Source organism: Rhinoraja longicauda, chromosome 20 (genome assembly GCF_053455715.1).
Source record: "Rhinoraja longicauda isolate Sanriku21f chromosome 20, sRhiLon1.1, whole genome shotgun sequence".
Taxonomy (NCBI): Eukaryota; Metazoa; Chordata; class Chondrichthyes; order Rajiformes; family Arhynchobatidae; genus Rhinoraja; species Rhinoraja longicauda.
Window position 1 is genome coordinate 24,508,712 of NC_135972.1, and position 27,358 is coordinate 24,536,069.

A 27,358-nucleotide genomic window follows, 5' to 3' on the forward strand; every position below is an offset into this window, starting at 1 on the left:
TTCCCCCTCCAATTCCTCCTCCACTTCCCTCTCCCTTCACTTCCCTCTCCTCCTTCCCCACTCCCTCCCCTCTCCCCTCTCTCTCTCCCCACCCCCTCCCTCCACCCTCTCTCCCCACTCCTCTCAACAACCGCCCTCTCCCTCCCTCTCTCTCCAACAACCCCCTCTCTCCTCTCCCTCTCCCCCAACAACTCCCTCCCTCCCTCCCTCTCTCCAACCCTCTCCCTCTCTCCCCCCCTCCCTCCCTCCTCTCTCCAACAACTCCCTCTCCCTCTCCCCCTCCCCCTCTACCTCTCCCCAACAACCCCTATCCACGGCTCCAGGTCGAGCGCAGTCTCATCACATGACAGAGCCGACCATGGCTTTATTTCCGCGTTCACACAGCTCGCCAGTCTGAACCGTTCTCCCGGCTTCTCCTCTCCCTCTCTCTCTCTCTCTCTCTTCTCTCTCTCTCTCTCTCTCTCTCTCTATCTCTATCTATCTCTCTCCTTTCCGTTCCGTTTCCCCCTCCTCAGTGGAGGGTTGGGATCTCTCTCTCCCTCTCCCTCTCCTTCTCTCTCTCTCTCTCTCTCTCTCTTCCTCTTCCTCTTCCTCTCTCTCTCCCACTCTCACTCTCCCTCTCTCACTCCCTCTCTCTCTCACTCCCTCTCTCTCTCCCCCTCTCACTCCCCCTCTCACTCTCTCTCCCTCCCTCTCCCTCTCTCTCTCCTCTCTCTCTCCCCCTCTCACTCTCCCTCTCTCTCTCTCCTCCCTCCCTCTCTCTCACTCCCTCCCTCACTCTCCCTCTCTCTCTCTCCCTCCCTCCCCCTCTCTCTCTCCCTCCCTCCCCTCTCTCTCTCTCTCCTCTCTCTCCGTCCCTCTCTCTCTCTCCCTCCCCCTCTCTCTCTCCTACCTGAATAGGGGAAAGCGAAAGATCAGCAGCAGTAGAGGAGAGGAGAGGAGAGACGAGCCTGCTCCTGTAAGCGAGGGGAGCTCTCAGCAATAACATGCTCACCCGAGTGAAATCTGCAGTGGCCAATTTCATGGGAGGCATCATGCCGGGCAACGCCAACGTTGAGCATATCAATGGCACCGAGCTGCCCATGAAATTTCCTTACAGCAGGCCAGAGTTCCTGGAACTCTCTCCGGACGAGATCGAGTGCTCTGCGGACCACATCGCAAGACCCATCCTCACGGTGAAAGAAAACCAGAGTCTGCCCTGGTCAACGGGTTACGCAGAGTGAGTAGCGCACTCCGCCAGCAAAAAACAAACACATTCATACAGAATATTGTAACGTCCTTTGATGGTGATCAAAGATCTTCAACAGACGTGCCTGCCTTTAAAAAAAAATAACAACCGTGCATGTTTTAATGTTGCATATACACAAACCTCCCTGCAGCAAAGATGATTCTATTGCTAATCCATTTTGTCAGTCGGCTTTGGGGGGAGCTATTTATCCATAGATTTAACCATATGTTTAAATTGCAGCAGCAAAACGCAGGGGAATAGAACGGCGAGATTCAATGCAGAGTTACTTAATGATATTATTATATATATTTTTTTAAACTCGCATTTCGTTTCCCTAAAGATAAGATTAAAGTTTTAAAAAATCAGCTGAGAACGCAGTTGAATATCATGGTAAGGTTCAACGCGGAATTTGAATTGAATATTTCATTAAAAAAATATTTCCATTTTCATTGGTCTGAAATGTAAGATCAAAGTAATTAATCAATGGATGGAAAGCCACGAATGTTGGGGGGTGGGGGAGCGAAACGTTACTCGTGTCCTTGTGAAATTACCATCTGTTTTGCTGGGTTATTGAGTCTGGGATTGGGAGCGACTGACTGGTGGAGGTGAACGATTGTTTATTTATGATGTCGGTGGATTTTAAAAAAAAAAGACGCAATGGGTTTGAGGAGGGGGTGAGGGAGGTAGGGAGGGAGTGGGGAGGGAGGTAGGGAGTGGGGAGGGAGGGAGGGAGTGGGGAGGGAGGTAGGGAGTGGGGAGGGAGTGGGGAGGGAGGGAGTGGTGGAGTGAGGTGGGAGGGAGTGGGGAGGGAGGTAGGGAGTGGGGAGGGAGGGAGGGAGGGATGGGAGAGTGGTGGAGTGAGGTGGGAGGGAGGGAGGGAGTGGGGAGGGAGGGAGGGAGGGGGGAGGAGGGAAGGAGGGAGGGAGTGGGGAGGGAAGGAGTGAGTGAGGGAGAACGAGAGAGAGAGAGAAATAATGAATGCAAGCGGCTTCTACTCGGCTCAGATGTTGTTTCTGGAAGATTACTGATGTAAAACAGGAGGGTCGGATCCCTGCAATCTGCATCCTGTTCTCACGCTGTGTGCGTAAAGGTGACGTGTGGTTGGAAGGCACATTAAAAGTTTGCTGCTGCTGCTGTGGGCATCAGCATCGGCTCCAGTCAGCGTTGCTGCAACGCCGCTCCTTTAAGGCATTGGCGTGTGGGATGTGTTACATGTTAAAGGTGTGCGCAGGAGCGTCCCCCACAAAGACGTCCTTATTCCACACCCCGTCTCCTCCCACAACCTGAATGGCCGCTGTGGGGGTTGTAAACGGCATCGTTGCAGTCCCTGGTCAATAGGTGCAGGAGGAGGCCATTCGGCCCTTCGAGCCAGCACCGCCATTCAATGTGATCATGGCTGATCATTTCTCAATCCAGTACCCCGTTCCTGCCTTCTCCCCATACCCCCTGACTCCGTTATCCTTAAGAGCTCTATCTAGCTCTCTCTTGAATGCATTCAGAGAACTGGCCTCCACTGCCTTCTGAGGCAGAGAATTCCACAGATTTACAACCCTCTTGACTGAAAAAGTTTTTCCTCATCTCCGTTCTAAATGGCCTACCCCGTATTCTTAAACTGTGGCCCCTGGCTCTGGACTCCCCCAACATTGGGAACATGTTTCCTGCCTCTAGTCTAGATTCAAAGCGGCCCCTTTTAAGCATGGAAAACAAGGAACTAGTTCCCACCCTTCCATCTCCACCCCCTCCATTCCATTTCCACACCCCCCCCATTCCATCTCCACCCCCTCCATTCCACCTCCACTCTCCCCCATTCCATCTCCACCCCCCCATTCCATCTCCACCCCCTTCCATCTTTACCCCCCATTCCATCTCCACACCCCCCCATTCCACCTCCACTCACCCCCCCCCATTCCATCTCCACTCACCCCCCCCATTCCATCTCCACCCCCTCCATTCCATCTCCATCCCCACCCCCCATTCCATTTCCACCCCCACCTCCCATTCCATCTCCACAACTCCCCATTCCATCTCCACCCCCATTCCATCTCCACTCACCCCCCATTCCATCTCCACCCCCCCCCCGCATTCCATCTCCACCCCCACCCCCCATTCCATCTCAACTCACCCCCCATTCCATAGATAGACACAAAAAGCTAGAGTAACTCAGCGGGTCAGGCAACATCTCTGGAGAGAATGAATGGGTGACGTTTCGGTTCGAGATCATTCTTCAGACTGGTTAGGGATAAGGGAAACGAGAGGTATAGACGAAGATGTGGAGAGATAAAGAACAATGAATGAAAGATATGCAAAAAAGTAACGATGTTAAAGGGAACAGGCCATTGTTAGTTGTTTGTGGGGTGAAAATGAGAAGCCAGTGTAACTTGGGTGGGGGAGGGATAGAGAGAGAGGGAATGCCGGGGCTACCTGAAGTGAGAGAAATCAATATTCATACCACTGGGCTGTAAACTGCCCAAGCGAAATATGAGACGCTGTTCCTCCAATTTGAGTTTAGCCTCACTCTGACAATGGAGGAGACGGAGGACAGAAAGGTCTGTGTAGGAATGGGTAAGGGAACGAAAGTGTCCAGCAACCGGGAGATCATGTTGGTTCAGGCGGGCTGAGCGAAGGTGTTCCGCAAAACGATCGCCCAGTCTGCGTTTGGTCTCGCCGATGTACAAGAGACCACTTCTTGAACAACGGATACAGTAGATGAGATTGGAGGAGGTGCAAGTGAACCTCGGCCTAACTTGAAAGAACTGTCGGGGTCCCTGGACAGATTCAGTTGCACCTCCTAGAGGTTTGTAGGTTAATTGGCTTTGGTGAAATTGTAAATTGTCGTGAGGGTGTAGGGTAGTGTTAGTGTGCGGGGTGATCGCCTGTCGGCACAGACTAGGTTTGTTTCAGTGCTGTATCTCTAAAGTCTAAGCTCAGGAATTGCAGATGCTGGTTTGCAAAAAAAACCCACAAAGTGGTGGAGGAAGGCAGCATCTCTGGAGGAGAAGGATTGGTAACGTTTTGGTGGAAGGTTGATGAAGGTGGTTGAATTGATGTATCTGTGAGCATTTGGAGTTAGTCATCAGATTGCTGGCAGTAAGATGAGGATTTTTTTCAATACAGCAAGTTATGATCTGGAAAGTGCTGCCTATAGGGACAGTGCAAGCAGATTCAATAGCACAGTGCAAAAGGGAAAGGATGAATAATTATGTTTTAGTTTAGATGAGAGATACCATGCCAAAACAGGCCCTTCGGCCCACCGGGTCTGCACTGACCAATGATCCCTGCACAATAACACTATCCTCTACACACTAGGGACAATTGACAATTTTACCAAGCCAATTAACCTACAAACCTGTGCGTCTTTGGAGTGTGGGAGGAAATTGGAGATCCTGGAGAAAACCCACTCGGGTCACGGGGTGAGCGTACAAACTCCATACAGACAGCAGCCGTAGTCGGGATCGAACCCGGGTCTCTGGCGCTGTAAGGCAGCAACTCTACCGCTGTGCCACTGTGCCGCCTGATTTGCTGTAACAAAGTGTCCACATGTGCTCAATAAACCAACCTCATTGAAACGACAGCCAAGAAGGCACTCCAACGCCTCTTAGTCATAGAATCATAGAGTGATACAGTGTGGAAACAGGCCCTTCAACCCAACTTGCCCACACCGGCCAACAATGTCCCAGCTACCCTAGTCCCACTTGCCTGCGCTTGGTCCATATCCCTCCAAACCTGTCCTATCCATGTACCTGTCTACCTGTTTCTTAAAGGATGGGATAGTGTCAGCCTCAACTACCTCCTCTGGCAGCTTGTTCCATACATCCACCATCCTTTGTGGGAAATAATTACCCCTCAGATTTATATTAAATCTTTTCCCCTTCATCTTGAACCTATGTCCTCTGGTCCTCGATTCCCCTACTCTGGGCAAAAGACTCTGTGCATCTAGCCGATCTATTCCTCTTGGTTTTATACCTTTATAAGATCTCCCCTCATCCCCCTGCGCTCCTTGGAATAGAGACCCAGCCTTCTCAACCTCTCCCTATAGCTCACACCCTCTAGTCCTGGCAACATCCTCGTAAATCTTTTCTGAACCCTTTCAAGCTTGAAGATATCTTTCCTATAACATGGTGCCCAGAACTGAACACAATATTCTAAATGCGGTCTGACCAACATCTTATACAACTGCAACATGACCTCCCAACTTCTATATTCAATACTCTGACTGATGAAGGCCAAAATGCCAAAAGCCTTTTTGACCACCTTATCTACCTGCGACTCGACCTTCAAGGAACCATGCACCTGTACTCCTAGATCCCTTTACTCTACAAACACTACCCAGAGGCCTACCATTTACTGTGCAGGTCCGGCCCTTGTTCGACGTCTCAAAATGCAACACCTTGCAATTCTCTGCATTAAATTCCAAAACCCATTCCTCCGCCCACCTGGCCAATCGATCTAGATTCTGCTGCAATCTTTCAGAACCATCTTCACTATCTGCAAAACCACTAACCTTTGTATCATCAGCAAACTTGCTAATCTTGCCCTGTATGTTCTCATCCGAATCATTGATGTAGATGACAAACAGTAACGGGCCCAACACCGAACCCTGAGGCACACCACTAATCCCAGGCCTCCAGTCTGAGAAGCAACCTTCCAAAATCACCGTCTGCTTCCTTCCATGGAGCCAATTTGCTATCCATTCATCTATCTCTCCTTGGATCCCATGTGATCTAACCTTCCAGAGCAACCTACCATGCGGAACCTTGTCGAACGCCTTACTGAATCCACGTACATAACATCTGCACCTTTTTGGTCACGTCTTCAAAAAAATCAATCAGATTTGTGAGACATGACCTCCCATGTACAAAACCATGCTGACTGTCCCTAATCAGCCCTGGCCCATCCAAATGCCTGTATATCCTATCCCTCGGAATACTCTCCAGTAACTTACCAACTACGGATGTTAAGCTCACCGGCATATACATCCCAGCATTTTCCCTGCAGCCCTTCTTATAAAGAGGCACAACATTTGTCACCCTCCAGTTTTCTGGCACCTCTCCTGTATTTAAGGACGACAGGTAGATTTCAACCAGGGCTCCCACAATGTCCTCGGATATATCTGATCTGGCCCTGGAAATTTCAAACACGACAGTACCTTCAGTACTTCTTCGAAAGTAACCCTGGCTGCTCTCAAGACACTTCCAGTGACGGCTCCAATTTCCTCCGTCCTACTGTCTTTCTCCTCGGTAAATACAGAGGAGAAATACTCATTTAGGACCATGCCCATCTCCTGTGGCTCCACACAGAGGTGACCACTTTGATACCTGAGAGGTCCCACTCTCTCTCTAGTTACCCTTTTCCCCCTGATTTATTTATAAAATCTTTTGGGATTGTCCTTAATGCTACCCGCCAGAGCTGTCTCCTGGCCCCTTTTTGCCCTAGTTTACTCCTTAGTTCCCGAATTTCCTCTAGGGATGCACTTGATCCCAGCTGCCTATACCTGTGTCACGCGTCCTTCTTGTTTTTGAGTAACGTCTCAATTTCTCTCGTCTGCCACGTTTGCCTGCTTTGCCCGTCACTCTTAATGGGGATGTGCACATCTTGAGCTTTCTTCAGTACACTTTTAAAAACATCCCACTTGGCCGATGTTCCTTTCCCCTCAAATAACCGCTCCAGTTAACTTGAGCGAGACCTTCTCTCATACCCTCAAAGTTGGCCTTACCCCAGTTGAGCATTTTAACACGTGGACCCTCTCCGTCCCTATCCATAACTATCTTAAACCTAATCGAAAAGCCTCCTCCACACACACTTCATTAACTTGCCCTTCCCAATTTCCCAATACTAGATCCAGCGTTGGCCTCTCACGTGTGGGGGTCTCCACATACTGCTTAAGAAAACTCCCCTGAACCACTTTTGAGGAATTGCAATCCATCTAAACCCTTCGTGCTATGATTTTCCCAGTCTATATTGGGAAAGTTAAAATCCCCTACTACAACAACCTTATTTGACCTGCAGCTGTCTGCAATCTCCCGGCACATTTGTTCTTCTAATTCCCGTTGACTATTCGGGGGTCTGTAGTACACTCCCAACAAGGTGATCATCCCTTGTTCCTCAGCTCCACCCAGATAGCCTCACTAGATGAACCGTTCCTAATGACACCTCTGAACACAGCTGTGACATCCTCCTTAACCAACAATACAGCCCCCCTCCTCTTTTTCCCTCACCCCTGTCTCCGCTGTAGGTCCTGTACCCCAGAACAATGAGCTGCCAGTCCTGCCCCTCCCTTAGCCAGGTTTCAGTCGTGGCTACAACGTCCCAATCACTGGTACCTGAAGAGACTGAGGAAATTCAGCACGTCCCTGATGACCCTTACAAACCTCTACAGTGCACCATAGAGGGCATACTGTGGGGATGCATCACAGCTTGGTTTGGGAACAGCTCTGCCCAAGACCGCAAGAAATTGCAGAGAGCAGTAAATGTAGCCCAGTCCATCACACAGCCCAGACTCCCCACCACTGACTCCATCTACACTTCACGTTGTCTCGGAAAAGCAGCCAACATAATAAAAGATTTCTCCATCTCAGTCTGAAGGAGGGTCTGGACCCGAAACATCACCCATTCTTTCTATCCAGAGATGATGCCTGCCCCGCTGAGTTACCCCAGCATTTTGTGTCTATCTCCCTGTCCCACCCCGGTCAGTCCGCCTTCTCCCCACTACCATCTGGCAGAAGATGCAGAAGCTTGAATGTGCACACCACCAGACTCGGGAACAGCTTCTTCCCCTCTGTAATCAGGCTTCTGAATGGTCCTCCCATAAACTAGGGTACTGTCCGATTCACCTCTACCCCATTGTGGGCATTGGACTTCGTCTATGGAACTGATGCACTACAATGCTGAGATCTATATTCTGCAATCTGTACCTTCCCCTTTGCATAACCTATTAGTTTGATTTGGTTGTATTTATGGACAGTATTATCTGTTTTTCAGTGTACGTTGGTACAAGTAGCAATAATTAACCTAAACCAGATGAGCTGAATGGCCTCCTCCCTTCAATATCACTCCTTGTTTCTATAATGCTTGTTAATTGTTCAAGGTTGATGGGCAAAATTTGGGTCAGAGAATTGGTCAAACTGGCAAGAGATGTTCCGGATGGTAAACAGGTCTGTAAACCCAGTACTGAATAGATAACATAATAAACGGAACGGCAACTGAACCATCCTATCAAAAAACTAGAGAGCCGTCCTGACCTATCATCTACCTCATCAGAGACCCTTGGAATATCTTTAATCGGACTTGATCTTGCACTATACATTATTCTCTTAATCCTGTTCCTGTACACTGTGGACGGCTCGATTGTAATTATCTTTCCGCTGATTGACACATAGTGCTGGCGTAACTCAACGGGTCAGGCAGCATCTCTGGCGAGAAGGAATGGGTGACGTTTCGGGTCGAGAACCGTCATCAGACGAGTCTTTCTGCTGACTGCTTAGCACGCAACGAAAAGCTGCTCACTGTAACTCAGTGCTGGTAACAATAATAAACTAAACTAGGCTGCACCTGGCTGTACGGTCCTGGCTGTAGAGTGAGTGGAGGAGATTGACACTCCAGCCTGGTACTGAGGCAGCTCCACATCGCATGAGGTGCCGACCTTCACATAAGCTCTCAGTGGTCTCAGCCTGTTGGAACAGATCCGATGATGCTTGAGGCAGAAAAAGGATTGTTTTAAGGTCATTATTAATCCCTCAACGCCACCAATAAAAACAGTTAATGTGGTTGCTTTCTGTGTAATATTGTTGTGTAACTATTGGTTGCCAATGAAATTTCAAAAACAACTCAAAGTAACACGGAATTGATGTGAACGGGTGATCGGATCGCTGGTCGGCATGGACTGGGTGGGCAAAAGGCCCTGTTTACATGCTGCATCTCTAAACTAAACTAAACCTCCCCAGGCAACATCTTCCAGATATCCAGCACTCTCTGTTTTAAAAAACAACAACTGACTTACCAATGAATCTCATCCCAGTCACTCCCTCTTCTCCCCTTGAAAACTTACACCTCCAGATTCAGGGACAGTTTCTTCCCAGCTGCTATCAGGCAACTGAACCGCCCTCTCACCAGCTTGAGAGCGGTCCTGACCTCCCATCTACCTCATTGGAGACCCTCAGACTATTTTTGATCGCACTTTACTGGACTTTAGCTTGCACTAATCATTATTCCCTTCTTCCTGTATCTGTACACTGTGGACGGCTTAATTGTAACCATGTAGAGTAATTTTGCTGGCTTGATAGCACGCAACAAAAAGCTTTTCGCTGTACGCCGGTACACGTGACAATAATAAACTGAACCAAGATTCCCGTTTAATCGTCAATCTTTCACATTAAAACAATGGTTTAATTGTTTTTAATACCAGGGGGAAAAAATGTCGATGCTGCTCGTAAAATTATTCTCAAATAATTTGCACAAATGTTTGTGGGACATATTTAAAACCGAGATGGAATGAGTCATGGGTAGTAGTCTCGACCCGAAACGTCACCCATTCCTTCTCTCCTGAGATGCTGCCTGACCCGCTGAGTTACTCCAGCATTTTATGAATAAATAACATGGGTAGCGGTAGTACTTTGTTACCAGGTCAGAGAAATATAAATAATTAAAAAGCTGTCTGGATTTGCAACAGAATCCATTTTGTGTTAATGCTACTGAAATAGATTAAAAAAATAATGCATGGATTTTTAGCTTGGTGGTGTGCAGTGCAGTTTGGTCAGTATCTGATTTATTTTTTTGAATTGCTGGTCTGTGATGGTAGTCTAACTCTATATAGTGCCAAGGGGCAGCATGGTGGCGCAGCGTTAGAGCTGCTGCCTCACAGCACCAGGGAACCCGTTTCAATCCTGACTACGGGTGGTATCTGTATGGAGTTTGTACATTCTCCCTATCACTGTGTGGGTTTTCTCCGGGTGCTCCAGTTTCCAAAGATGTGCCGGTTTGCAGGTTAATTAATTGGCTTCTGTAAAATTGTTCCGAGAGTATAGGATAGAATTAGTATACGGATTGCTGGTCGATGCGGACTCGATGGGCTGAAGGGCCTGTTCGCATGCTCTATCTGTAAACTAAACGAATAAACTCTTTTTGCTTTAAAGTTTAATTAAGTGTCAATCTTTTGGGTTGTTGCGATGTGCGCCCTATAAATGTTAACCCTGATATCCCACATTGAGGAAGGACGACCATTATTGAAGAGCATGCCTATTATCAGCGTTGATCACCAGAGGTAGTAATGACTACAAATCATTGAGTAAAAATATCTGACGTCTAACGAACAGGGGTATCTCAATAGGATCTCTGTAGCCGTACCACCGTATATGGAGCCAGTTCAAAAATGTATGTTCTGGAAATAACAATATATGACAAATAAGGATTATCTCCAATTAAGTGCTGAACCAAGTTGCCAGAAGACATTGGCAGCCACTGAACTGATTCACTTATTTTGTCACTGCTTTGTGATTTAGGAAACGGGACCGTAATATGTTGTATGGCTGAGAAGATTTTGCCATTTCGTTTCCTCCCCCTGTAAATCTAATTCTATATATTTAAATCATATCAAGAAGCAGAGGACATAGGTTTAAGGTAAGGTGGGAAAGATTTAATAGGAACCCGAGGGGTAACGTTTTCACACAAAGGGTGGTGGGTGTATGGAACGAGCCGCCGGAGGAGGTAGTTGAGGCTGGGACTACCGCAACGTTTAAAGAAACATTTAGACAGGTACAGGGATAGGACAGGTTTAGAGGAATATGGGCCAAAGACAGGCAGGTGGGACTAGTGTGGATGGGGCATGTTGGTCGATGTGGGCAAGTTGGGCCGAAGGGCCTGTTTCCATACTGTATGACTCTCTATATTGAGTACAGCACAGTCCTGTCCTAGTTTTATTCTGGCTGCTACCAAGATGGTGTCGGAGTGGTGACTCTTTGCGGGCTGGTCCCAGAAGAGTATCTGCTGTCCAGTACAATTATTCCACACATTTAATTCTTAATTACCTTTTATGTGCACTGTGAACAGCTTGATTGTATTCACATCTAGTTCACTGGATAGCACACAAATAGAAGGATGGCACAGCGGTGGAGTTACATCGTCAAAGATCCGGGTTCGATTTTGACTATGTGTGCTGTCTGTACAGAGTTTGTACGCTGTCCCTGTAACCGCGTGGGTTTTCTCCGGGTGCTCCGGTTTCCTCCCTTGTCCCAAAGATGTACATGTTTGTCATAAGTGATAGGAGCAGAATTAGGCCATTGAGCTCATCATGTCTACTCCGCCATTCAATCATGGCTGATCTATCTCTCTCTCCTAACCCCATTCTCCTGCCTTCTCCCCATAACCCCTGACACCCGTACTAATCAAGAATCTATCTATCTCCGCCTTAAAAATATCCATTGACTTGGCCTCCACAACCTTCTGTGGCAAATAATTCCACAGATTCACTTTAGTCTCTGACTAAAGAAATTCCTCCTCATCTCCTTCCTAAAGGAATGTCCTTTAATTCTGAGGATATGACCTCTAGTCCTAGACTCTCCCACTAGTGGAAACAGCCTCTCCACATCCACTCTATCCAAGCCTTTCACAATTCGGTAAGTTTCAATGTGGTCCCCCCTCATCCATCTAAACTCCAGCGAGTTCAGGACAGTGCCGTCAAAAGCTCATCATATGTTTATCCACTCATTCCTGGGATCATTTTTGTAAACCTGGACCCTCTCCCGAGGCCAGTACATCCTTCCTCAGATATGGTGCCCAAAATTGCTCACAATATTCCAAATGCGGCCTTACCAGTGCCTTATAGAGCCTCAGCATTACATTTCCTGTTTTTACATTCCAGCCCTCTTGAAATAAATGTTAATTTGCAGGGTGATTGGCTTCGGTGTGTCGGATAGTGTTAGTGTATGGGGTGATCGCTGGTCGAAGCGGACTCGGTGTTTCGAAGAGCCTGTTTCCTTGCTGTATCTCTAAAGTCTAAAGTCTAAAAGCTTTTGACTGTACCTCGTTACACGTGACGATAATAAACTCAACTAAACTTTTCCATCTGTTTCCAAAGTTCTCAATTAAAAAAGAGGTGGATATTGGTCGCCCACCTAATAGGGAAATGGACACAGAGTGCTGGAGGAACTCAGCGGGTCAGGCAGCATCTCTGGAGAACATGGACAGGTGACTTTTCAGGTCGGGACCCTTCCTCCTTGGTCCTGGTGAAGGCCAGCAGTAGTGCATGTTGCAAATAAATGTATACAGGGTGCTTGTTGTCCTTGAGTCTTGTGCCAATCAATGGCGAGTTCTGGTAGCAATAACAGAAACACTATCAGAACACATAATCGGGTCATAATTGTATCTTGTAATTTAGTTTCCCAGCTGGCAAAATATAATGCGTCATCTTGAAGCAATGAAAATCACGGAGACTGTAAATGTCTCTTGATGCAAAGCATAAGGAATCCGTTGTCCCTGAAGATATGACCGCCCTGTTTAATTTCTGTAGGATCTCAAAGTTAATGGAACACGAAAGCGGATTATTTATTGGCTTGGGCATGGCTTTCAACCAGATAACCCTCTCTTGGCACTTCCAGTGCTGTTTGCATTTGACTGTATAATTCCAGTCACATTTCCACCCAGCTGCTGCTTGTTATTCTGTGGTCTGACCTGATTCTGTTGAAATCTCTGCCACACCACAAAATTCTCTTTTTTGACATTTTCATGCCTCTTGATTCACTATTGAAGTGTTGTTCATTTAGATGTGACCTTGTGTTTGCTGTTTGCAGTCAAAGAGAAATAGCCTGCTTGTATTTGCATCTCTGACCACCTTATTTACGTGATCAGGAGACTGTCTGTTTTGGATGAGTACAGCAGGAACTAACCTGGTTCCTAAATGCCAAGGATAACATTTTAATTAATATTTTAAAAAACCACACCCACACACACACACACACACACACCCACACACACACACACACACAGTCAGGCAGCATCTCGGGAGAGCGTGCATAGGTGGTGCACGGTGTATGGGTGGCACGGTGGCGCAGCGGTAGTGCTGCTGCCTTACAGCGCCAGAGACCCAGTTCGATACCGACTACAGGTGCTGTCTGTACGGAGTTTGTACGTTCTCCCTGTAACCTCGAGGGTTTTCTCCGGATGCTCCCGGTTTTCTCCGGATGCTCCCGGTTTCCTCCCATGTCCCAAAGACGTGCAGCTTTGTAGGTTAATTGGCTTGGTAAAATTGTTAAAGATTATCTCTAGTGCATAGGATAGTTTTAGTGTACTGATCGATCACTGATCGGCGCGGACTCGGTGGACCAATGGGCCTGTTTCCGCACTGTCTCTCTAAACTAAACTCCAAACGTCGGGACCCGAAACATCACCTATCCAGAGATGCTGCCTGACCCGCTGAGTTACTCCGGCACTTTGTGTCTTTCATTAGAACTACTTAGCGGGTCAGGCAGCATGTGAAGTGAGAGAAGTAGAGTTACTTTCTCAGTTTGTCACATACTTAAGTTTGTTCTCTGTTAAAGAATTCACATTCACTTCATAAAGTTGTTGCCTAACAAAAGCCCATTGTTGAAAGAAAAATGTGATCTACTTTTGGAATAAACCCAATGAGCAAGAACAAATTGATAAGTATATTTAGTGGCAACAATGTTCATTAGTAGAATATTTTCTTCTTGTCGTGTGTAATACCCAATGTTCACTAAATCTCCTTCAATGTATAAGTAGTCTTTCTATAAGACATATCAAGGTATAATAGTTTGACGCTTCCATCATGTAACTCATTGCCACATTCATTGAATTCATTGCCACAGGCGGCTATGGAGGCTGTGAATGGATATTTTTAAAGCGGAGGTTGACAGCTTCTTGATTAGGTGTCAGGGGTTATGGGAATAAGGCAGGAGAGTGGGGTTGAGAGGGAAAGATAGACCAGCCATGATTGAATGGAAGAGTAGACTTGATGGGCTGAATGGCCTAATTCCACTCCTATAACTTATGAACCCACACACTCTAAGGTGATCCTCTACAAATCGTTGCTTCCATTTTAGTTGGCCTAGCAATGAAGCTGATAATGTGAGCTTAGTTTTAGTTTAGTTTAGAGGTTCAGCGCAGAAACAGACCCTATGGCCCACTGTGTCCGTGCTGACCAACGATCTCCGCACACGAACACTATCCTACACAAACTAGGGAGAATTTACAATTTTACCAAGCCAATTAACCGACAAACCTGTATGTTTTTGGAGAGTTGAAGGAAACCGGAGCTCCCTGAGAAAACCCACGCAGGTCACGAGGAGAATGTAGAGACAGCACCCGTGGTCAGGATCGAACCCAGGTCTCTGGGGCTGTATGGCAGCAAATCTACCGCTGCGCCACCACGCTGAGCTGTGTGGTTTTGGATTTGTACAGAAAGGTTATCCACTGTGCCTCCCCTTTTCACACTCCTCGGAGCGTGCGACTAGACTTTCCCTTTCTACGTTTACCATCAATTCCCTTTGAAAGTACTTAGTTTAGTGTAGAGATACAGCGCTGAAACAGGCCCTTCGGCCCACTGAGTCCATGCCGTCCAGCGATCCCCGCACATGAACACTAACCCACACATACTAGGGACAATTTACAATTTTACCAAAACCAATTAACCTACAAACCTGTACGTCTTTGGAGTGTGGGAGGAAACTGGAGCACCCGGAGAAAAGCCATGTTCTGGAATATGTTCCACCCACCCTCAACATTCAGGCATTGCATCTCATGCAGTTTATGGAATATAAATTATACGGAGTTATGCTGCAAGTAGGAATTTAATTGTTCTGTTTTAGGACTTTTAGCACTAAAACATTGGTGACACAGTGGCGCAGTGGTAGTGTTGCTACCTTATGATGCCAGAGACCAGGTTCGATCTGCTTGCACGGTGTTTGTATGTTCTCCCTGTGACCATGGGTTTTCTCCTGGAGCTCCGGTTTCCTCCCACATTCGAAAGACATGCAGGTTTGTAGTGTAATTGGCTTCTGTGAATTGCCCCTAGTGTGTAGGATAGAACTAGTGTACGGATGATTACTGGTCAGTGCGGACTCAGTGGGCCGAAGGGCCTGTTTGCATGCTGTATCTGTAAACGAAAGTCTTGGCTCTTGATTCTTGGTAAGGGGAAATCTATCCACCTGTTGATATGTAGTAGTGTCATATTTACAATCAATTTTAGTTCTGGGCTAAAAGAATTCACAAAGCTCTCAAATTTACCAACATACAGTTCAACAAGCTCATGTGGGGGCCTAAATGAAGTAGCAGGATAGCTTATGATAGTTTAGCTAATAGTAGATTTGTCTTTATTCTCCTTCTATCTCCAATGTGTAACTTTATTATTCCACAGATGTTGAAATCTGTGGTCAATAGTCCAGTTAGTTTAGTTTAGACATACAGCATGGAAAACAGGCCCTCTGAGGCCCACCGATCCGTGCTGACGAGCGGTCCCTGCACACTGGCACCATCCTACACACTAGCGGCAATTTACAATTATTTTTGTCACCAAAGCCAAGTTAACCTACAAACCTCTACGCCTTTGGAATTGTAGCTGCAGTTATTGTAGCGGTTGCTGAATAAAATATCAACAATGGTAGATAGGAGATAACCTTGTCAGAGATTTTCTGAATCGTGGACAAAAATGCTTTTGGCAAGAGAATCAGTGCGGCAGTCTAATAATAAACGGGAAATGCTGAGTTATGAAAGCCTGAGATTGTGTATGTCAGTGGAAATTGATTAACTGTTTTCCAATGCATATCCACCGAACCCCAATAGATCTGCTCCACAGCCTGGCCTGTCTTGTAGGCTTATGGGGACCACCCCCTCTATTGGCCTTCTTCGACTTGCATTCCTTTTTAATTTTCCCTGCCCTCTCCAACATTAATGCTAGGCCATCTTGAAGGGATGAAGCTTTCTGAAGCTTTATAGTTTTAGAGAAACATGGTCACACGACTTTCAGCCCTCTGATTCCCTGTTGCCCATCGATCACCCGCTCACACTAATAATAATAATAATAATAATGCATTACATTTATATAGTGCTTTTCAAACACTCAAAGACGCTTTACAGGGATTACTAGAGCATAGAGAAGTGAATAAATAGATAAATAAGTAAACAAACAGAAAAAGGAGACAGAAGGTGAGGTGACGGTCAATGGTTGAAGGCAGTGCTGAACAGGTGAGACTTCAGTGATGTTTTGAATGTGGTGAGTGAGGAGGAGTCTCTGACGGTTTGGGGTAGTGAGTTCCATAGGGTGGGAGCAGCGATGGAGAAAGCCCTGTCCCCCCAGGATCTGAGTTTGGTCCGGATGGGGGGGGGGGGGGGGGGACAGGAGATTGGCAGCAGCAGAGCGGAGGGTGCAGGTGGGAGTGTGCCTGTGGAGGAGGTCAGTCAGGTAGGATGGGGCCAGGTTATGGAGGGCTTTGTAGGTCATGAGGAGGATTTTGTACTGGATTCTCTGGGGGATGGGGAGCCAGTGGAGTTTGTAAAGGACGGGGGTGATATGGTCACGGATCGGGGAGTGGGTGAGTAGACGGGCAGCGGAGTTTTGAATGTATTGAAGTTTACTGATGATTTTTGAGGGTGAGCCATAGAGGAGGCTGTTGCAGTAGTCCAGACGGGAGGTGATGAAGGCGTGGATGAGGGTTTCTGCAGCTGTGGAGGAGAGGGATGGACGGAGACGGGCAATGTTTTTGAGGTGGAAGAAGGCTGTCTTTGTGATGTGTTTGATGTGTTTGTCGAAGGAGAGGGTTTGATCAAAGATGATTCCAAGATTCCGGATGTGAGGGGAGGTGGATACTGGGAGACCATCAATATTGAGGATGAAGTTTTGGGTGGATTTGGTGAGCGTTTTTGGACCAATGATGATGATTTCAGATTTGTTGCAGTTGAGTTTGAGGAAATTTGATTGAAGCCAAGATTTTATTTCAGTGATGCAGAAATTGATGAAAGTGATGCATAGAACACTAGTTCTATGTTATCCCACTTTTGCACCCAACTTACATTCTTGTTCAATTTTCCTTGCCCTATAGCAGTGTTAATGCTGGGCTATCGTGAATAGACATTCTGAAGCTAATTAGTTGTAGTTTTAGAGAAGCAAAGTCCACGCCGACCATCGATCACCCCGTACACTAGCACTATCCTACACACGAGGGACAATTTACAATTTACAGAAGCCAATTAACGTGCAAACCTGTGCATCTTTGGAGTGTGCGAGCACCTGGGGAAAAACCCACACAGTCACAGTTAGAACATACAAACTCTGTACAGACAGCACCCCGAGACAAGATTGAACTCAGGTGTCTGGCGCTGTAAGGCAGTAACTCTACCACTGCACCACTGTGCCGTCCTAGTGGAGCTGTACATGTTCCTTATTGAAGACACAACCACTCAAATGTAAACCGCAGTGTCTTGGTACAGCAATGTATCAGGAGTCATGGCGTGTAACACAAGGCTCTAGTGGCGTGGGTAGGACTCAGACCACAGGTGCTGTTTGTGTAAGCTTTGCACCTAATCCCTCGTGATTGTCTTTCCCCAGAGCCTCTAGTTTCCTTCCACATCCCAAAGAAGTGCTGGTAGGTCGAGTGGCTCCTGTAAATTGGTTGGTAACAAGAGAATAGGGGAGATTGTTGTGGTTTGGGGCAGGGAGATGGGGGTGGGCGGGGGCAGGGAGAGAGCGATGGGGTGGTGGGCAGGGAGAGGGAGATGGGGCGGGGGCAGGGGCAGGGCGAGGGGGATGGGGTGGGGGGCAGGGAGAGTGGGATGGGGGTGGGGGGAAAGGAGATGGGGGGTGGGGGGCAGGGAAATGAGGATGAGGGTGGGGAGGGGCGGGGAGAGGGGGATGGGGGGCATGAAGAGGGGAATGGGGGTGAGGGGGGCAGGGAGAGGGGGATGGGGGTGGGCGGGGCAGGGAGAGGGGGATGGGGTGGGCGGGGGCAGGGAGGGGGATGTGGGTGGGGGATGAGACGACATGCAGAAGTGCTCCGTTCTTACCCAGCAGAAGGGGCATGCGGTCCTGCAGCTGCTGCAAAACCCATCCCATCCCTCCAGTCTCCCAAACATTCGCATGTATGGGGTGTCCATAAGTTGGGCATTGGTAACACGGGGAGGCCCTGTACCTGTTTGTGAAAGTTGGTAGGAGTAGGTATAGAAAGTTCTCTGGTTGCAGATCAATTTGTGTATGTAAGAAAAATGAACTACAGGTACTGGTTTACACCAAAGATATACACAAAGTGCTGGAGTAACTCAGTGGGTCTGGACAAAATGGATAGTTGGTGCTTCCGGTCGGGAGCCTTCTTCAGACTGATTGCAGGGGGGAAGGAACTGGAAGCAGGAGAAATCAGGACCGGCAACAGATGATCTCAGGTAGGGAGGTTGCCTGATGGGCCAATTGGTGTTTAGGGACGGTGTGATCCCAAGAGGGATACGTCACCGTGAACTATGGAACTGGTTAACTGATTTTTAGTGGTGGGAGTGGAGGTGGGGGGGGGGGGGGGGGGGGGGGGAGAGGTGTTTGCATAAGGTACCTAAAATGAGAGAATTTAATGTTCATACCATTGCGTTGTAAACCACCCCAGGAGAGGTGATGTTCCTCCAATTTATGTGTGGCCTCTATCTGGCAATGGAGGAGGCCCAGGACAGAAAGTTAAGGGGGATGGGAAGGGGAGTTAAAATGGGTAGCCACCACGATTTTGGTTTGGAGTTGGTTTGATGGGCAGCCACATGACATAGGAGCAGAATGAGGGCATGTGGGTCCACTCTGCCATTCGATCACGGCTGATCTATCTGGCCCCCTCAACCCCATTCTCCTGCCTTCTCCTGCAACCTTTGACGTCCTTTCTAATTTCCCCTTTAAAAATACCCAATGCCTTGGGCTGCACCACCGTCTGTGGCGAAGAGTATTACAGATTCACCTTCACCTTCAGCCATCAAGGAAGGTTGTAATTCCACACATTGGCGTGTTTTGCCCGATCCTCAACAACATCACGTGCCCAGGTAGCAAGGCGATGTAGTGCCCCGACCATCACATGAACCGTCCTGAATGAGTAATCCCATCAAATGGTAAATGGCTGCAATCTGTCACCTCTGATGAACTCCACATGCATTGTTATCCTTTGCTTCTCTGTTCTTCCAGAAACGTGTCTTCGATTTGATTTTTATAGGTTAGTTATTAAATCAATAAAACTAAATATTTCATGTCGTGTTTTGCTTCCTTGCTAGACGACGCATTCAGAGCATTCTAATTCCACTTTCTCCCACTAGCTGCATGCTAGCACATCAATTATGCTGTTAAAGAATACCATTAGGCACATCTTTGTTTCTTCTTCAGTTACACTATTCATTGGGTAAAAGCTTTTCCTGCAGCCCTGCTAATCTTTTTTGTTCTTGATTGCTGAAGTAAATCAGGTGCTCCAATTATCATGGCTTTGTCTAGGCTATGAGCTAAACACAAAGTGCTGGAGGAGCTCAGCAGGTCAGGCAGCATCTGTGGAGGGAAACGACAGGTGGTAGTTTTTTTTTTAGAGATACAGTGTAGAAACAGTCCCTTCCACCCACCGAGCCCACGATCACCCAGACATTAGATCTATCCTAGACACCAGGGACAATTTACAGAAGCCAATTTACCTACAAATCTGCACGTCTTTGGGATGTGGGATGAAACTGGAGCACCCGGAGAAAACCCACGCGGTCACGGGGAGAACACATAAACTCCACACAGACAGCACCCGTTGTCTGGATCGAACCCGGGTCTCTAGTGCTGTGAGGCAGCAACTCCACCGCTGTGCCACGTGCGCCCCTGCCCCTGGGTTGGCATGCTTGAGTCTGAAGGAGGGTCCTGACCTGCAATGTTGCCTGTCCATTCCCCCCACAGATGCTACCTGGCACGCTGAGTTCCTCCAGCATTTTGTGTTAGAACGAGCTGCAGGACAAGGTAGTTGAGGCAGCTATTATAATGACGTTTCAAAGACGGTTGGACAGGTGCATGAACGATATAGGAACGGTTTAGAAGGATATGGGCCAAATGTGGGCAGGTAGGACAAGCATGAATGGGGCATCTTTGTCGGCATGGGCGAGTCGGGCCGAAGGGTCTGTTTCCGTGCTGTATGACTCTGTGACTCTAAACCCCATCCGTATATTTTAATATTCAGAGAACATTTTTCTCCCATATGACTCTATGAAAGAAGGGAGGAACCAAATGGATTACTATGCAACGTGGATTTATGGGCACTGTTACTAACCCTAGATCCTAATTCCAGAAAGTATCTAAACTCCCCAGTTGCCAAGGTGAGAGGTGAATCTTTGGATTGTCAGTCCAAGTGCCATGATGGTCGGCCCTGTAATCTGCAATGTACAATGAAAGGCTTGTTGTGTTGCCAAGGTGCTCATGCCATTTTAAGCCCACAAACTGTAATTACTGTCAATTTAAAAACAGCCAATACTACAACAATAACTACATTAGTGATAACTAATTACTGATCACTGATAACAGGTCCTTCATATCAATTAGAGACTTTCTAATTTACAGTTTACATTGTGACTAGTGGTGATCTCTGATCCCATTGTCTCGAATATCCTACACCTTGCCAATGAATTCCTATGTTTGCATAATTGTGGTGCTGCTGCATGTAAGAATGACATTGTTCTGTTTCAGGACATACAACAATAAAACATTCTTGATTTTTGTAGAAATAAAGAACTGCAGACGCTGGTTAACAGTTTAGTTTAGTTTAGTTTATTCTTGTCACGCGTACTGAGGTACAGTGAAAAGCTTCTTTGTGACGTCTATTCAGTCAGTGGAATGATTACACACGATTACAGTCAAGTTGTCCACAGTGTACAGATATAGGATAAAGGGAATAACTTTAGCGCAAGGTAAAGTCCGATTTTAAAGGTAGTCCAAGGGTCTTTAATGAGGTAGATGGTAGGAAAGAACTGCAGATGCTGGTTTAAATGGAAGATAGACACAAAACGCTGGAGTAACTCAGCAGGACAGGCAACATCTCTGCAGAGAAGGAATGGGTGACGTTTCGGGTCGAGACCCTTTCAGACTGCCCCCAGTGTGTAGGATGGTGCTGATGTCCAGTGGGATCAGTCTGAAGAAGGGTCTTGACCCGAAACGTCACCCATTCCTTCTCTCCAGAGATGCTGCCTGTCCTGCTGAGTGACTCCAGCATTTTGTGCCCAGGTAGTTGGTCGGTCAGGCCTGCTCTCTAATTGGTGATGGTTCAGTTGCCTGATAACAGCTGGGAAGCGGAGGCTACTGACAGTAATATGAGCACAGTGCAAGGTCCCCTTCACCCCACCCTCCCTGTAACATTGCTATTGTTTCCTCCTTAGTTTGGATTAAAAATTTCATAAAGTAACAAACCTACAATTGCAGTCAAAACCCAACAAAAATACTTAAGCAAACATTTCTTTTCTCACTAATTTAATTAATTTAGTGGCATTCACTGGGAACTATAGGAGCTGTGGATGTCGATGGTATTATCTCACTTTAAGGTTTGTACTCCTTCATTGCATCGTTTTCATTAGAAGGTGTTGCACGTTGGCGCAGCGGTAGAGTTGCTGCCCCACAGCACCAGAGACCCGGGTTCCATCCTGACTCCAGGTGTGTAGAAAGGAACTGCTGGTTTATACCGACGATACACACAAAGTGCTGGAGCAACACAGCGGGTCAGGCAGCAGCTCTGGAGATAAAGGATGGGTGACATTTCGGGTCGGGATCCTTCGTCAGACTGTGGGTGCTGTCTGTATGGAGTTTGTACGTTCTCCCTGTGACCGTGTGGGTTTTCTCCGGGTGCTCCGGTTTCCTCCCGCACTCCAAAGACGTGCAGGTTTATAGGTTAATTTGCTACTATAAAGTGTAAATTGTCCCTTGTGTAGGATAGTGCTAATGTTTCAAAGGTTTCAAAGGTCTTTTATTACTACTTGTACCAATTAAAGTACAGTGATATTCGAATTACCACACAGCCATACTAAAAAAAAGCAACAAAACACACAACTACAAAAAGTTAACATAAACATCCACCACAGCGGATTCCCCACAGTCCTCACTGCGATGGAAAGCAATAAAGTCCAATCTCCTTCCCTCTTTATTCTCCCGCGGTCGGGGCAGTTAAACTATCCGTTGGGGCGATCGAAGTTCCCGCGTCGGGGCGATCGAAGCTCCCGCAGTTGGAGCTCCCGAAGTCGGTCTGTAACTAGGGACTGCAAGCTCCACGATGTTAAAGTCCGCAGGCTCCCTTGGTCAGAGCTCCCACAGTCAGTCTCCAGCAGAGGCCGCCAACTCCTCGATGTTAGGCCGCAGGACGGACGGCGATGCGATACAGGGAAAAAATCGCATCTCCGTCGAGGTAAGAGATTAAAAAACAAAGAAGGAAGGGACAGACAGACGGTTGGCGAGGCAGCCATTGCTGGCTCCACCCAGTGTAATGTACAGTGTGATCACTGGCCAGCACGGGCTCGGCGGACCAAAGGGCATTTTTCCGCGCTGTATCTCAATAATCTCTTAGGTGAGGAACCTTCTGGTTCCAACACGTACTGTTCTTGTTATACCATGTCTTAAATGGGCTTGATCATGCATCATCATTCAGATGATTCGCAAATGAAACGGGCCCAATGAAAACACCAATGCTTACCATTGACCAGATTCCCCTTGTGATGTAGTGCAAGAAACTGCAGATGCCAGTTTACAAAAAAAGACACAAAGTGCTGGAGTATCTCAATGGGTTAGGTAGCATCTCTGGAGAACATGAACAAGTGATGTTTCAGGTCAGGACCAACTCACTCAAATTCCTGGTTTGAAAGTTCCCAGCCTGAAACATCGCCCATTCATGTTCTCCAGAGATGCTGCCTGACCCACCACTTTGTGTCCCCTTGTGATGTCCCATACAAACACAAGGTTATCTCCTGCAGAGTGCTGTGTGTGGGCTCTCAGTCTCTGTTGTTCCTTCTGCTTCACTTGTTCAGAACATGCATTAGCCCTAAGTTCTGCCTTTACCAAATCCAACTCTATTCTGAAGAAGACATCACCTACCCTTGTTCTCCAGAGATGCTGCCTGATCCTCTCGGATACTCCCGCACTTTGTGTCGTTTGTTTGTAAACCAGCATCTGCAGTTCCTTGGTTCTACTCTGACGTGCCTGTCCAACAGAATGTCAACAGATGTTTGTCTTGCAGACCTCTTATGCTGCTTTAAGAACGAATTTCATTGTTCCATTTTTGATACCTGTGGCAATTAATGGCGGCACGGTGGCGAAGAGGTACAGCTGCTGCCTCAAAGCACCAGAGACCCCGGTTCAATCCTGACCTCGGCTTCTGTCTGCAGGGAGTTTGTACGTTCTCCGTGTGACCGCCTGGGTTTTCTCCGGGTGCTCCGGTTTCCTCCCACATTCCAAAGACATTCAGGGTGGTAGGTTAAGTGGTTTCTGTAAGTTGCACCTCGTGTGTAGAATGCGAAAGTGGGCTAATGTACAGAATAGTGTGAACGAGTGATCGATGGTCGGCATGGACTCGGCAGGCCGAAGGTCCTGTTCCAATGCTGTATCTCTCAACTGTTGTGAGACTATTGGAAATAACTGTCAATGTACACTGGATATCTCCAGTGGAGCCGGCCCTGCTGCCAGTCATTTGACACGGATTTTTCACGTTTCGTTCACGCAACTGCATTCATCATGCCCACGATGATTGGAGCCAATGATTCACTGATACTATATTGTCACGTGTACCGAGGTGCAGTGACATTCTTTGTTTTTGCACATCACCCGGTAAAATCAAACTGCAGATGAGCACAATCACAGATAAGTACAGAAGTGCAATGACCATCGTATAAGAATAGTAGACTTCACAGGGGCAGTCCTGACACATTGATGTCCCAAGACACTGTAGTTTACTTTGAGGGTTTGTGTCTTCAATAAAGAGTTTGTACAGCACCACGAGGCAGCACGGTGGAGCAGTGGTAGAGTTGCTGCCTTACAGCGCCAGAGACCCGGGTTTGATCCTGACTACGGGTGCTGTCTGTACAGAATTTGTACGTTCTCCCCCTAACCGCGTGGGTTTTCTCCGGGCGCTCCAGTTTTCTCCCACACTCCAAAGACGTACAGGTTTGCAGGTTAAATGGCTTTGGTAAAATTGTAAATTGTCCCTAGTGTGTGTAGGATAGTGCTAGTGTATGGGGTGATCGCTGGTTGACACGGACTCGGTGGGCCGAAGGGCCTGTTTCTGCGCTGTATCTCTAAAAGTCAAAGAGTGGCCATGTTTCTGGTGATAATTTGTGTCCTTCAAGTTTCAAAGTTCTTAATAGTGCGGAGTCTTATCTTAGTCTTAAAGGCCCCTTTGTCTTGGAGGCACTGGGTCAGCATTGTAGTGGTCCGTGTAACGGACTGCAGGTAGACCCAAATGGAGCACACGGAACCAAGGAAGCAGTTTTAGAATGAGCTTTATTTCTACCTGCTCGTGGTCGGGGACAGAAGACTGAGGCGTTCACCAGGGGCTCCGACGAGGCATGAAGGTCGGGAGCAGGCAGGGTCGGCAACGGGGAAATCAGTCCAAGAGAGAATGCTGGAGAGTCTTGCATGAGGGCTAAGAACAATCTGGCAAAGAGTGTGTGTGCAGGAAGGGTTTATACGCTGGCTTGATTGGTGATCTGGAGCAGGTGAGTGAACAGGTGAGGGGAGTTGGCTTAATGTGGTGGGCGTGGCTGGCAGGTGAGTGAACAGGACACACTGTGACAGTCAGCCTGGCCAGCCAATGCTGTCACTGCTCTCCACCGTTGCTCCACTGCTCCGTGACGCTGCAAGCTCGGCCTCAGTGGATCATCCATCCAGCAGTCCCTGCACTCCCAACATTTTCTGTTTTACTTTCTACTCTTTCTCAACGTTGATATGAGTGTAGGAAGGAACATCAGATGGTAGCTTACACCAAAGATAGGCACAACATGCTACAGTAACTCAGTGGGTCAGGCAGCGTCTCTGGAGAAAAGGAAGAGGTGGCCTTTCCGGTCGAGACCCTTCTTCAGACCGAGAGTCAGGGGAGGGGAGGGAAACTAGAGGTATGAAAAGGTACAGAACAAATTAGAGCCGGCACCGATGGCCAAGGAAATGGTCCATTGTTGGCTGTGGAAGAGGCTGGGTGAAGAGGCAACAAGAATAATGGCGAGGTGAACAAGTGATCAATACTGTGTCGTTAAGCCGGGGAAAATGCCGAGATAAGTGCAGCAGATTCTAAAAAATAATTACCGAGCAGCCATGACACTGAAATTGTGCAGCAGCTGCTCCCATCAATTCACTGCGGGGCTGTTAGAGTTTGGACTCCTTTTGCAGATGTGATTTTGGAAGGCAGAAAGGAAATTAAATTGTAAAAATAATACACAGTTATCTAAGTGTAGGAAAGAACCGCAGATGCTGGCTTAAATCGAAGGTAGACACAAAATGGTGGAGTAACTCAGCGGGACAGGCAGCATCTCTGGAGAGAAGGAATGGGTGACGTTTCGGGTCGAGACCCTTCTTCAGACCCGCTATCTTTCTAGCACAGATTATTCATGTTCTCACAATTTCAGTCTCTTTGACATTTACTATGTTCTGAGTTGCACCTGATATGAGGTTTGGGCGAAGTTTTACTGCCAAAATAATACAGTCACTCTTCACTGACGTCCAATCCATCACGTTGTGCCTGATCTTGAGAATAGCTAGAAGCAACACACAAAGTGCTGGAGGAACTCAACGGGTCAGGCAGCATCTGCGGAAGGAATTGATAGGTGATGTTTCGGGTCAGGACCCTTCATCAGCTCATTGTTTTACTCCACTAGAGCTCTGCTCTATCTTCATATGAAGGGAGTTGCACAGCTGGGGGAGCTGCTGCCTTACAGCGCCAGAGATCATGTTTGATCCTGACCTCGGCTGCTGTCTGCGCGGAGTTTGCACGTTCTCCCTGTGACCGCATGGGTTTTCTCCTGGGGGCTCCGGTTTCCTCCCCCAACACAGACATGCGGGTTTGTAGGTTAATTGTCCCTCTGTCCATTGTCTCGAGCGTGTAGGACATGGAACTAGTGGGAACGGGTGATAGGTGGTTGGTGAGGACTCGGTGGGCTGAAGGGCCAGGTCTCCATGAGTAGGAAGGAACTGCAGATGCTGGTTTACATCGAAGATGGACACAAAATGCCGGAGTAACTCAGCGGGTCAGGCAGCGTGTCTGGAGAAAAGGAATTGGTGACGTTTCAGGTCGAGACCCTTCCCATAATATATTTCTAAACTAAACTAGTTCTGCGTTTGCTGACTGCAGTGAAAGCAAAGTGTAAGGTTGAGAAGTTTAAGTCCTCCCTCTGATAACTGGGAATCTCAGAAACTCCTGACTTGACTCCCTGTTGCAACATATTTCACAGTAGGCGATTGTTAGTTTTATCCGTTTGCTATTCTGTCCCTCCTCCTCTGCCACACCGGCATTGTTAATGTGGTTGTTTGTAACTCTGTGTCAAGCTGCAATTCACTGGAAACGTTTGACTGTTATTTGGGAGTAGGAATTTAATTTTATAGCTTACAATTTTTATTTACAGAGGCGAATGAACCTCTGAAGAGTGACGGTGGTACACTGATGCAGCTGGTTAAGCTGCTACCTTGCAACGCCGTAGACCTGAGCTCCATCCTCGATGCCAACCTTGGGTGCTGTCTGTGCGGAGTTTGCACATTCTCCCTGTGACTGCGTGGGTTTCCTCCCACATCTCGAAAGACATGCCGGTTTACAGGTTAATTGAACTCTAAAATTGCCCCTAGGGAGTGGATGAGCAAGTGGGATAACGTAGAACTAGTGTGAATGGGCGATTAACGGTTGGCGAGGACACAATGGGCCAAAGGGCCTGTTTCCATGCTGTATCCCAGAACTAACCAGTTGTTATTCAAAAGAAAGACAATTTGCAGTTTATCTCGCGTTGTGAAGTGAAATTCTGGTAGCATGAATTCATCATTAGCCTGTTACTTTCAATATGATATAAGAAAATAACTGCAGATGCTGGTACAAATCGATTTATTCACAAAATGCTGGAGTAACTCAGCAGGTCAGGCAGCATCTCGGGAGAGAAGGAATGGGTGATGTTTCGGGTCGAGACCCTTCTTCAGTCTGATACTCC

At 47.5% G+C, this 27,358-nt stretch overlaps 1 protein-coding gene across 1 annotated transcript in view; it reads left to right on the forward strand.

The window, feature by feature from the left end:
• Window positions 1-848: 848 nt before the first annotated feature.
• Window positions 849-27,358, forward strand: part of LOC144603668 (protein phosphatase 1H-like) — a 110,397-nt gene continuing 83,887 nt past the window's right edge. The window contains exon 1 of the mRNA XM_078417262.1: window positions 849-1,219. Within this exon, the coding sequence (XP_078273388.1) occupies window positions 987-1,219 (233 nt within the window). The 5' untranslated portion in view covers window positions 849-986. The remainder of the gene's footprint in view (window positions 1,220-27,358) is intronic.